We start from the raw sequence: 12,554 nt of genomic DNA on the forward strand, positions 1-12,554 counted from the left end.
TTTGGAAACCTCCAGAATTTTGCAATCACTCTACGTACTTCCTTGCATAAAATATGCATCAGGAAGCTTGATAGATAGGTGCAGCAGAAGCTACGGACTTGGCTTTGGCAGCAGGGACAATACAGAATGTGTTGTTTGGGAGGGCCAAGATGTACATTTTCATTTTGGTTGGGGTGGCTATTACATTTTCAAAATGTGACTTATTTGAGAAGTTTCAAAGAATAAGGGGAATATTGAAGTTTTTTGTAAACTTGGGTGAGGCGACACGGCCACCCCCATTCGTCCCTGTTTCACAGCATCAGAAAATAGCTTTGCATCCTTTGCCTCCGCAAATATCTGCCTTTCTGGACCTGTGGAAAAGTCAAGTTAGTCCCAAATAAGCATTGAGAGCTTAGACCTAATGTGTATAAGCTCCATCAAATAAACCATGGCCATTCTTACACAAGTTCAAGACTTTTTACTGAAGAATATTGACTTGTGAAAGTTGAATTGCTGGCCGCTAAGATCCTTCTCACTGCAAGGGATTTAGGGTCCAAAATACGCTTCTCAGAACAATTCTACGTTGCCCGACGAGTCACCTAGATGATTGACTTCCAAAATGCTGGCGACAAGTTTTTTTCCCCTGGGATCATTGCGCTTGCTGTCTTGTCTTTATGGCAGCAGGAAGTTCACGTCATTTTTTAACTTGCCTCGGCTTCCATGGCCAAAAAAAAGGTTTACAACTACTGACTTGCTTCTCCAGTTCATGAAATTTCTGAGATGCAATGTATCGGCTGGGAAATGAAAAGAAACTATTGAAGAACAAAACGTTGATTACAACAATTTTCAAATTAATTTTTACAAACAAATATACAACCTTGAGAATGGCTGAACAAGAATATAACAAAACAAGAAAGGTAAAAACAAAGAAAAAGAATCACAGTCATCTCAAATCAAAGTATATGTCTGGTCTTCGACCAGTCTCTATCATTCTTGTCCCACGAACTTGCCTCCATTTTTGGCAATCCAATGAGTTAATGTTCAGTTTGGTCCCTAACTTGCTCTGCTAGCCTGCCCGGTCTTCAGCTTCTTGCGACAGCTGAACCTTCTCACGCCCACTTCTCAATGATGCATTTGGTCTGGGCACTTGCGGACCAGTTACAGGCTTCTGCAATGGCTTCAGCGCAGCCATGATTTCTGTGAATGTTGGCCTTAATTTTGGATCTCTGCGGTTTTAAGAAATGTCAAATGTCAATTTTACATCGATTAAGTAAATAAATAAATAAAGAACATATCCAAGTAAAACTATATGCCATGTCTTTAGCAGAAGCTGCTGCTTTTGACACAAAAGCATCCAGACCCAATAACTGATATTTTCTCAAGATGATGTTTTAATGTTCAAATATGAAAATGAGAGAAAAGGGGCCTTGAAGTTCGTTACAGCATGTTCAGTGGAACTACCAGTTTTCATTGGTATAAGTATAGCTTCCATAAGTAGAAACTCTTTATACTCTAGTTTAACTCAACCAAAAATATAAACCAAAGCATGTTTGCAGACAGTGGTATCAAACTGAAAAATAAGAAGAAATCAGGTGCATGCAGAGCAGTGGGTATAAAAGGACCCAAATAAATAAATACTCACGTCTTCCAGCAGTTCCTAATAATATCTGCAATTGCAGGATCCATATCATTTGGAATGTCGAGGCGGCGATGTTGAAATCCAACCGCACCAACAACTTGCATTGGGTTCATTCCACCCCATGGTTGTTGCAATGTAGAGAGCTCCCATAATATAACCCCGAAGCTATAAACATCACACCTGCATATTCATTCTTACTTTAATATAAGCATATAATGAAAAGTTCATAAACATTAAAACAAAGTTTAGAAATATTTGCATACTTTTCGTCTGAAGGTTCATTTCTTAGCACTTCTGGGGCCATCCACTCAGCCTGAAAAGTCATGTAAGAGGAATTTGATTTTTTATGAGTGACAGTTTTAATAGCAGAATACCAACAGGTGATTATTCAAGGAAATGAGGAACCAGATTGCAATAAAAAATATTAATAGATGTAAATGGCATAGCAGAAGCGCCTTTTGGATTCAATGTGTAACACACGATGTTCTACTCAAAGGTACCAAGTGCTACATGGTTCATTTAGAATATGCCTAACATTATGACCCATAAATTTCACAATGCATTCAAAATTTTTCACCAACTTATTTCAGAATTTGGTCTATTAATATGTTTTTCTTTCATAAATTAAGCTTGGAATAGCTAATGAAGAGTATCCAACTCCATTTCAATCTCAAATTATCGGAAGGTTCTTTTCCTTGTCCCTTTCTCACCAATGCTTCGAATTTGTTTCTCTTTATTCATCTCTTCCTCTTTCATCACATTCAACGTGCACTAAAACCAAAAAACTACTAGTCCAGATCTTATTCAACTAATAAAGAATATTAGTGGTTATTAGATTTGAAGATAATTATCCCTAACACATTTTAATATATTGGTACAAATCCTTCAATATAATAAAAATTACTGATAGTGAACAATCTCATATAATCATTATAATGTTATTTTTAAAATATAAATCCATATGATGCATGGGCAAAATGCTATTACTTGCTTGTATCTACACATACATAAATACATAATACATAGCTAAAACATAAAAAGGTACAGCTTATCTGGCACAGCTTACCGTTCCTGCAGTTGATCTTGAAGAGAGAAATGTGCTGTGCTTCATCCTCGATAATCCAAAATCACATACCTAAATAAGTAAATGAAAAGGAAAAGGACTTTCAAAGTCATGCTGGGTAAAACTTGGGAAATAAAAAACGCATGGAATATATTTCAAATGTTTTTTCAAAGAAGTTGGTGAAAAGATAGACACCTTAACTACCCAATTTTTATCAACCAGAAGATTGGGGGACTTCAAATCTCGGTGTACTATCATTGGGGTGCAGTTGTGCAAATAATTCATTCCCCGAGCCTGAAAATTTTCAATTATGCAAAAGAGAACCTCCAATGAACTCAGCAGGATAAATAAAATTTATACTATTTGATATTTGAATATAGGTCAAAATTTAAAAAATCATACAGCATCGAAGGCCATCCTCAAACGCCTCCGCTCATCCAATTGATTGTTAGGCCGGTGAAGTAATCTATACAAGCTACCTCTGCAAAATATTAGCATGCTTCAATACACCCCAACTAACATGAATATTTGGTATAGAAAAACTACAGCTCTTAACTCAAAGGCAAGGAAACTGCAACTCTTGTTGAAATCTTGTCAATAAACTAGAATACAGCTTCCAGGAAAAAGACTACAGTGAGTTTGGCTAGGAAAAAAAACACTGGAAACACGAATGTTCCAGTGACAAATAAACAAGCCTGTTGACAAGATACAGCACATGGGCTTTAAACGATCTGATCCTATAAAAATTCTTCTAATGAAGCCATTTCAGTGGTTTTAAAAGCATTCAGTGTAAGCATCTGCTTTTCAACTTGCTACAATCTCATTTTTCATCAGAACTTGAACGTTTTCTTAAGGAACAATGAACTAAATAAGTACTTGAGCATCATACAAATTGCATTTTAAACCTTAGAAGTGCTATTTGTTTCCTGCATCACGAACCCGAATAAATCATATTGGTCTTTTCAAAAGGCTTATACAGCATACATGGGCTCTTGGGTGGGAGAATTTGGACAGTCCTAACATTTATCATGCTTGCATGAAAATGTTTGTTCTCAATACTCAAACCCATACCTTATGATTTCAAGTCAAAGAATGTTATCATTGGATCAAGTAATGGTCCATTCAGTAAATATTCAAATATTTCCTTGCAGATGACATTATTTGAGATAAAATTATGAACATGGAAGTTATCGAGAACCAACATACCTAGGAAGAAACTCCGTGACAATTGAAAGATTTGGGGCACGAGTTACTGCTCCCATGAAGAGAACCACATTGGGATGTCTGACTCTCTTCATGATTCGAACCTAGCAATTCAAACCACAAACAGATTTGCTAAATTCAACTTTGGCAATGCATTTTTTAAGGAAATCCTATAAGAAAAGGTTTTGCTAACATGTATAGACAGAATGGTCATTTGCAAAATATGACACAGCTACACCTTAAAATTTAAATGCAGTTCACTGAGAATTCTAAGCAGCAAGGTACACTTGAATCATGCAAAACAAAAGTATTTCACCCTAAAATTTAAAATGTCAAACATGTTCTTAATTTGCAAATACATTTTTTTATAATTGCAAAAATGAAATTTGAAGCAGCCAACATTAGCGTCAAATTTTTAATGATCAGCAATTTGGCTAGAGAAACAATGCATATCATAATTTGTGCAATCTCCTCTGCGCACATATATGAAAGACCAATGCCCAGTAATCATGTCATCTACTTAAACCGAGATATATTTTATGCAATGACTACAGTTTACAGAATATGATAGCACACCAAACAGAGCACTGAAATCCTTCATTGAGATTTTTCACAGGTTTAGCTGTAAGCAGGTAAAGGTGCACCAAAGATCTCAGACTAGAAGGTTAATAATTCGAACAAACCATTTGTTGCCAAGTATTGGAGAGCCAAAAGAAAAATCTACAAATTTTAAGAGAGTACTATATACATATCATGATTTGCAAAGTCAATTCAGCATCTAGGAGATTATCCCATAAAGTACAAATTTCTGTGAATATGTGCTTATACCTATAGCATCAACTTAACAAAGTGTCCCAATTACCATTAAATTTCTGGAAGATGTGCTCAATACTAGCATAGTTATTTTGTCAGCCTGTCTTTGTTTCTTCAGATCAGCTAGAGAATATGAAAATAACAGTATGATCAATTGAAAGGACTGCTGACCTAAATCATATATAGTATGAGATACCAGGGATGCTGCATTATATCATGCAATAATGAGACTTAATGTGCGTGCTCACCTAGATATTTTCTAATAATATAAAAATTACCACAAGGTTAAGACATCTTCAACTGCAAGCATTATAAAAATATTCAACTATGCTTTGCTTTCAATGATATGAAATGAGTGAATTACTAACACAACAGCAAGAATAGAATGGGCTTATACCTCACTTCTGAATTCTGCAAGAGATTCACCCGTAATATCTTGGTCTAGGAACCTCTTCACAGCAACTTCCTACAAAATACAAGAGTCAAAACAAAGTCAATATATTTTCATAAGCAAGCATTGGGATGGAGTATTTATTATCGTCAGCTGATATTCTGTTTAGTAGAACTATATTTATCTATCAGAAGCTGATAGGCACAATCACAAAATCCCAGCTGTCAAACTTCACTGCAACTTTTTCCTTTGGAAAAACTTGCTTCCTTGGATTCCCTTCCCCAAAATTGATCAGAATCTTGTAAGAATCTTCAAATTCAACTAACTCATTCTGGCATTATTCATTTTGTATACCATTCCAAAAAACAATCAGTGACAAGAAGCCATTTATTGTCTTTCTGGCACATGCATGCAACATAGAGATAGCAAACAGGCTTAGCTTTAGGGGTCCACAGGAAAAAACTCACTGTTCCATGCCAGTCTCCACGATATACCTCTCCATATGATCCTGCAACACAAAACATGCAAAGCAATCAGAGGAAACCTAAATGGGAGTACAGGTATCGAGATTGACAGTAGATATGAAGCCATAAAAATAACAGCAAGAGCAAGTGGCAGTACCAAGTCCAATACGTTCACCCAAGGAAATTTCATCCCATGGAATCTCACACTCTGCAACATCATCCATTGCAGCATCGGACTTTGAGCTATCATTTCCAACTGATCTGTCAGATATTCTCTCACCTTCTGAATTGGCACCTAAAGCATCACATTCTTGGCCACCACTGCCATGGCCACCACTTCCACTGCCATGGCCTTCACTGCTGCGTCCTCCACTACCCTTGTCCCCACTACCTCGTGGCTCATAACCAGCATTATCTGCATCTCCATCACTCCGTGCACCCTGCTCATATTGCTTGTTGACAGCTGCTGTGGTTGCCACCACTGCTGCAGCTGTGGCAGTGGCAGCAGCTGCAACTGGTAGTTCAAGGTTTGAGTCAGTACCTGACTTTGCTGCAGCAACAACCATAGAAGATGCAACAACAGCTGCAGCGGCAGCAGCTGCAGCAGCTACAGGAACTTTTTTTACATATTTCATAGGAGTAACTTCAGACTGCAATGGTATGGGGAGTCCAGTAATCTCCCTTGTATCAAAAGGATGGTTGACCCCTGAACCCTCCACAGGTTTAGATTGATCAGGTGGATTACCAGGAGAACTGGCTTTATATGGCAGCCTATGAGGAGGCAGAGGAGGCAAAAATCGAGCAGGAACAAGATCATCTTGATCCTTCACACTTCGGATTTCAGTCCTCTGTTTGTGATCAACCTTATCTTCTGTTGGGGACTTGGTCTCAGCAGTAGAAAAATCCAACTGTTCAGCATAGATTTCAGTAAACAGGTTAGGGGGGGCAACAACACCACTTTCAAGCAACACATCGTGAAGTTTCTGGGCTAAATGTGGATTCTCTTTTGCAGCATCAATCATATATTGTGAAACATCTTTTACTTTCATTCTACGGGCAGCAGGAGAACTAACACCTTCAGTCCAAGAAGGAGAGCGAGCATGTGCATAAGGGTAAATAGGTCTGCCAGGAAGCTCCCGCACTGGCACCTTCTCAGCATTGGAAGTTTTTCCAAAATCATCAGAAGACATCGTAGATTCTTCTCCACTTTTACTTGGCCTAGTTAAACTTGCCCCCTCATGAGATTCACTTCTTCCATCAGATTGGTTCCCTACAGCGGCAATATTTCTCAATCTGGATTGCTTTTCCAATGTCCCAAGTTCTGAATGTTCTTCAAATGAACTTGCGTGTCCACTACTAGAAGAAGCTATATGAGAAGAGTCAATGTCTCTAGATAAAGGACTGGAAGAAAAGAATGTCTCATCGTATTCTATATGTGATCCAGCTGCATCAGAAGGAATAAGGGTGCCAGGATCTGCTGTTAGATCAACAATGTATTCCCTGAAATTCACAACATCTATCACCTTAATAAACACTTATATTAAGCATTTCAATTGTTTCCAACGAAATATTACAAATTTTAGAGGCAATTTACCATTTTGCAATCCATAGAATTTACAATCAATGGTAACAGCTACAGAAATGCAAAAACGTCATAAGAAAACCAATGCAAAATCATGTGAAGTTTTCTTGTACAAGAATCTCATATAAGCTAGTTTGCAGAGCTAAAATCTAATAGCTTCATCTGCATTTAAGAATCCATTGACTAGAAGCATCAGAGAGTAAAGCACCTCATATTTGCATACCAAATCATGTTCTGTTCTACTGCACAGAAAAGAATGAGCTAAACCCTAAACAATCCAGCAGAATTTCATTAAGAAACTTCACCACTGGAAGGAATAAATAAACTACTGTAACTGTAATTACCTTCCATCATCGAGCTTTACAAAGTTCATAGCCACATCATCAGAACCAGTGTACAGATGCCCTTTTACCAACCGGCATGGTATGCCAACACTATCAGCCAAAACCTACATAATCATTGAAACCGAAAGGTAGAGAAGAGAGGCAATTAGTAAGAAACCAAGACTTCCCAAACAGTACCATCAATCTCATAAAAAGAATTTTCACGAAATATGGCAAACTTAAAGCTCATAAATACGAAGAACAGCAACTGGTCAGAAGACTATATCAGTAATATGTCTATGAATTTTCAAACACTGACATGCAGAGGATATATGAAATAAATATTCATAAGCATGCTTTTCAGCATATAACAAAACATGAAAGGGAATCTTGATCAGTGTAAATTTTCTCTGCTCTGGCATAGAATATGAACCACTGTATTACACTCTGTATATATGCTTCCTAAGGAAAAGAATCTTGATCAGCATAAATTTTCTCTGCTCTCTGGCATAGAATATGAACCTGCTGTATTACACGCTGTATATGCTTCCTAAGGAAAAAGATGTGATTGCAGCTTCAGAAAGGCAAACCATACAAAACCTCAGAAGGTTTCAGTAGTGTCAATGCCTTTCACAGGATACAGCTTTGCTTCCGCAACGCAAGACACCAATTTCCATATGCTAAGTTTCAGAAGGTTCACACCAAGATTTCTATCAACAAATTTGAATTTCTGTTGCTTCATTAAAGGTGAGAATATAATTGAATGGCTCGCTGGTGCCAAGGACAATCACTGGAGATCACAAATCCGAATCTGTGGTCATCAGCTGCTCTAAGAGAAGGTGAAACCACCTTATCTCCGGGTAAGTATTTCCTTTTAGCATGAATATCCATGTGTTAGTAAATACACCAATAATAATACCAGTCTTTGAAGAGGTTAGAGACTAAGTTTAAGAAATAATGGTGCTTGGTAGGCCACTTCCTAAAGAACCTGATAGAGATTGTTTATCAAAGTTTATTATTGGATAGACAGGATATGCAGAGGCAAAACTGAGTAAATGAGGAGCATTTCTGATATTTGGAGTTCAAAAAATCAAGGATCTGTTCAGTTCATTTGAGGAGGATGGTTTTGAACCTGTCTTATCTATAGATCTATAAAGCATGTTCAAGAATGATTTCAACAACTCCATCATGACTTTTGAAAAAATTTCTCCCACAGCAGAGACCCATTGTTGTATGCTTGAAGAATGTTGCATAGTAAGAAAGTGTGCTCAATGTGAGCAGGTAACATGCTCAAGCATAAACTTCGTCAAATTGTCCAAAACAATTTTCAAATATGTCAGCAGAAGTAAACCATTTACCTAAAAGTTGTAGTAGCGCCCTAGACTAAGTGTATCAAGCACTAAGATAAAAAAAAATGAAAACTGAAGTACCTTGAACATTAATGCACGATGACGAGGCAAGCCGATTGTAAGAGAACCAAGTGGCAAAACCATGCTACCAAGGGTTGCTTTCAAACTATAGCTAAGACTGCGCCATGCTCTTGACAAATTGCTGGGATCCCCAACTGATCCACCCATATACTCAGAAACTAAAACAGCAAGCCTTCCCACCAAAGCACTGCCTATGAAAATTTGACATTCTGACCTTGACTTGACAGTCATCTCCAGTGCCTTCTGTTCAAGTTTCAACAAATTAGCATCAGCAGCCCTATTGACCAGCACTGCTTCCCAGGTGACACCATCTGAGACTCGTGTTCCTTGCAAATCAACGAGAGGTGGCATTCTGTCTGTTGTGGACTCGGTCATGATTCCATACAGGTCATAAAAACCATCCAAGACCTTGTCATCATAGCTAAGAGCATTGTAATTCTGTGAAGCATGCATAAATCTACGATATGAGATTGGTTAGAAAGGAATAAGCATGTGATAAATTGAGTCCGAGAAAAGAGTGTCAACTGAAGGAATAAATCTAATGTATATCATATTAACTTCCTATTAGTCTACAAATATCTTCAGTGCATAGAAAAATGAGATATAAGCCAAAGCCAGAGACTGCAGACCAGGTTTAAAAAGAAGATAACAGAAGTCATAATCAAAAGAGAAATTTGACCTCTGCTATGTTTTCCACATGTAGAAAAAGTAACAAATGGAAAGCACTGACATCTTCCTGGTTGATTTTCCGGTGACAATAGGCCATTAGCGTGCACTAATTCATACATTTATATATATTCCCTCCATCACTACAATATTCAAGACTGTGCTTTTTAATTTCTAGAACAAAACCATCAACTATCTCCTTGACAATGAGCATTCCAATAAGATCAAGTAAGCATGATTTCAAGTCATTGATCTCATTAAAACACAAGAGTTGAAGGAACCAACTTCACACACTAATAAACATCCAGCCATAGATGTGGAAGAGGAAACTAAAAAGTTGTCAAGAACTCTCCTTTCTTTACTACCACAACTTCACTTATAATACTAAAATTGAGAACGATGCAGCTTTCTATTTCCTCCAATTTTTCTCTTCCAACCAGCATTTTTGTAATCTCCACTAACTTGATGGAAGTTAAAAGGTCCCTACTCCTTTCTCCTTTTCTTTTCTTCTTTCATATGTACATGATCTTTCAGATTTTCTAATAATACAGAGGAGCATTATTGTGAACCTTCAACAATATTATTTACGGTGCCATAATGATACTATAGATTGATAGTTTCAGGTGTTTCTTTATTTACAGGAGCTAATAATACGAGTGACATAGGATTTCTAATAATGGCACCCTCATCAGCCATTTTTCTCTCCTTCTCTTGTTTCCACAGTTCCATTATCATTATGTCGGAGACAATCTAATTCATGGAAGCAATTTTATAAATTTATTGGCAATCTAAAAACTGTCAGGAGAACAATCTAATGAACAAATTCCATTCATATACATTTTCCTCAAACCATTGTATTGTATCACAGAGGAGTTGACTTAACAAGTAGCTGTTAAGCAAAAACCATTTCTCATAACTTTCTACTGTATCTAGACTATGAAAAAGGATACTTTGAATAGATTAGACAGGGGAAATGAAGAGACAGACAAACTTACCCAATACCGATAAGCAATGACTTCAGCAGGAGTATTCTCGGGTGCACAAGAGCCCAAGCTTATTTGCTTAACAGCCTCAATCTGAACTGCCTCGGGATCCTCACTTGCACTCAACTCCAAAGCCAGCTGTATCTGATACTCCTCCTCAACATCAGGATCCCTGGAGGTGGTAGACCCTGAATCACGCCTTGCAGCTTCTGAAACAACATCAAAACCACTACTACTAATTGACTCCGGTTGCTCCACCTTCTCTCCTCTGGTCACATTTGAAGATGATGGTGGACTTGGACTTTTTCTATTAGCAACTGAACTTAACCAATTTGAAAGGCCAGAAAAGGGTTTATTCTCTTGTGACCTAGAATGCAAAGACTTATTATCAGGGGATGATCCATTAGTGGACTTATGGCCTCTTGATGAATTTGACCCCTCTGCATCCTCTAATTGATTAGGCATGATATGAAGCTTCTTGAGAAAGTTCTTCATATTCTTTGACTACTTTGTTCAGTGCAAAAGAAATAAAAATCTGGCCATAAACCCCTCCATTGTCGTGGACCAAGCATGAAATCTCAATCACAAAAAGTCTAAAATACAACCAATAGAAACACAAATTATGTTCAAACCAATCCAAAACACGGATATTGCCTCAAAGCCCGCAACATTAACTGACCCTAAATCAACCCATCAAATTCCAGTAAGCAGAATAACCATTTCAAGCAATACCTAGTTCATCTTTTCAAAAATCAAGAATGCCCAGATGCTTCAATTGAATGAAAATAGCTTCCCTTCCAGGGAACAGCAACACCCTTGCCTACTTGCATGCATTACACAAACAAAGACTATCCCACTAAACAGAATTGATCTTTGCAGCCTCCAGCAAGAATAAACCAATACCAAGACAGTATAGAATGGATCTTTCTTTGGATATAGGGAAGATGGTACATAGAAAAGAGAGAAGAAAGGGTCTTAAGGAGGGTTAAGTTTGGAAACAAGAAAAGGTTAGAGATGCAGCAGAGAGACAGCAAAGCCAAAGAGCAACAAGTGGGAGAGTAGGACTCGAGAATCAAGAAAGAATGACCCACTAGGAGTTTTTGAGGCACAAGGATTTCAAGGTCCCATAAAAAAGATTAATTTAGTGGCAAACAGAAACAATCTCAACTCGCTCACTCCCCTTCTCTCTCTCTCTCTCTCAATCTTAAAAAAAAAAAAAAAAAAACCCTGCTCCTAGCTGTGTGTCTCTCTCTCTTCAGAAGGTCCAAAAACTGATGTCTCTTTCCTGGTCCCTCTCTCTAGATGGGATTGAAGTCTGAAACTCCTCCCTCCCTATGGAGGGGTATTATGGTGGGCATTAGTTGGAAATTTGTGAGGCATGGAATAATATTCAATTTGCAAGTTGAAGAGATTTTACTTTGAAACTAGTACTAGTTCTTCAACTTTTTTTCTTTTCAAATGTTTGGCTTGTCGTTTTGTGCTCAGGCATCCTTTTCCATTAACTTTTGGAATTCGGACATGTTTTTTTACACCGAATTGATAGTAACTAACGGTGTTTTTTAAAAATATTTTTTGTTTTAAAATATATTAAAATAATTTTTTAATTTTATATATCATCGTATCTAAATTATAAAAAAATATTAAAAAAATTTTAATTTGATATTTTTTTCTAATAAAATATATTTTAAAATAAATTAAAAAAAAAGGTTAATACACTTCCAAACACTCATTAATTATAAGCTATTTTAGATTTTTATTTGTTAATGTTTTAAAATTAAAAATACAAAAATAGATAAAATTGTAGAAAGAAAGTTGAAAATATAAAAATAAATATATTAATGAAATAGTTTTGAATGAATTTAAGTTTTTTTAAGATAAAAATAAAATAAAATAAAAAGTTAAAAAGACAAAAAATATAGGCAAAAAGAAAGTTATTATGAAGACAAATATTACTATTCATTGTAATAATATAATTATTATATTGCTTCTTGGCCATTAAAACTTTGAACTATGTATTA

General features: G+C 36.7%; 1 protein-coding gene across 2 annotated transcripts; it reads right to left on the reverse strand.

Annotated features, from left to right (window-relative positions):
• Nucleotides 1-771: 771 nt before the first annotated feature.
• Nucleotides 772-11,823, reverse strand: LOC118050969 (probable serine/threonine-protein kinase SIS8). 2 transcript variants are annotated; one of them, XM_035061459.2, is made up of 13 exons: nucleotides 10,549-11,823; nucleotides 8,888-9,325; nucleotides 7,479-7,582; nucleotides 5,710-7,052; nucleotides 5,556-5,596; nucleotides 5,095-5,163; nucleotides 3,888-3,988; nucleotides 3,084-3,162; nucleotides 2,877-2,975; nucleotides 2,685-2,753; nucleotides 1,882-1,931; nucleotides 1,622-1,798; nucleotides 772-1,205 (listed from the first exon to the last, which is right to left on the reverse strand). In XM_035061459.2, the coding sequence occupies exons 1-13, from the start codon at nucleotides 11,029-11,031 to the stop codon at nucleotides 1,046-1,048; spliced, it is 3,213 nt and encodes a 1,070-aa protein (XP_034917350.1). In that variant the 5' UTR covers nucleotides 11,032-11,823; the 3' UTR covers nucleotides 772-1,045. The 2 variants fall into 2 exon arrangements, with proteins under 2 accessions (XP_034917350.1, XP_034917351.1); XM_035061460.2 differs by having other exon boundaries at nucleotides 8,888-9,344; nucleotides 10,549-10,688.
• Between the last annotated feature and the right edge of the window lie 731 nt (nucleotides 11,824-12,554).

The sequence above is a fragment of the Populus alba genome, chromosome 15 (genome assembly GCF_005239225.2).
Source record: "Populus alba chromosome 15, ASM523922v2, whole genome shotgun sequence".
Taxonomy (NCBI): domain Eukaryota; kingdom Viridiplantae; phylum Streptophyta; class Magnoliopsida; order Malpighiales; family Salicaceae; genus Populus; species Populus alba.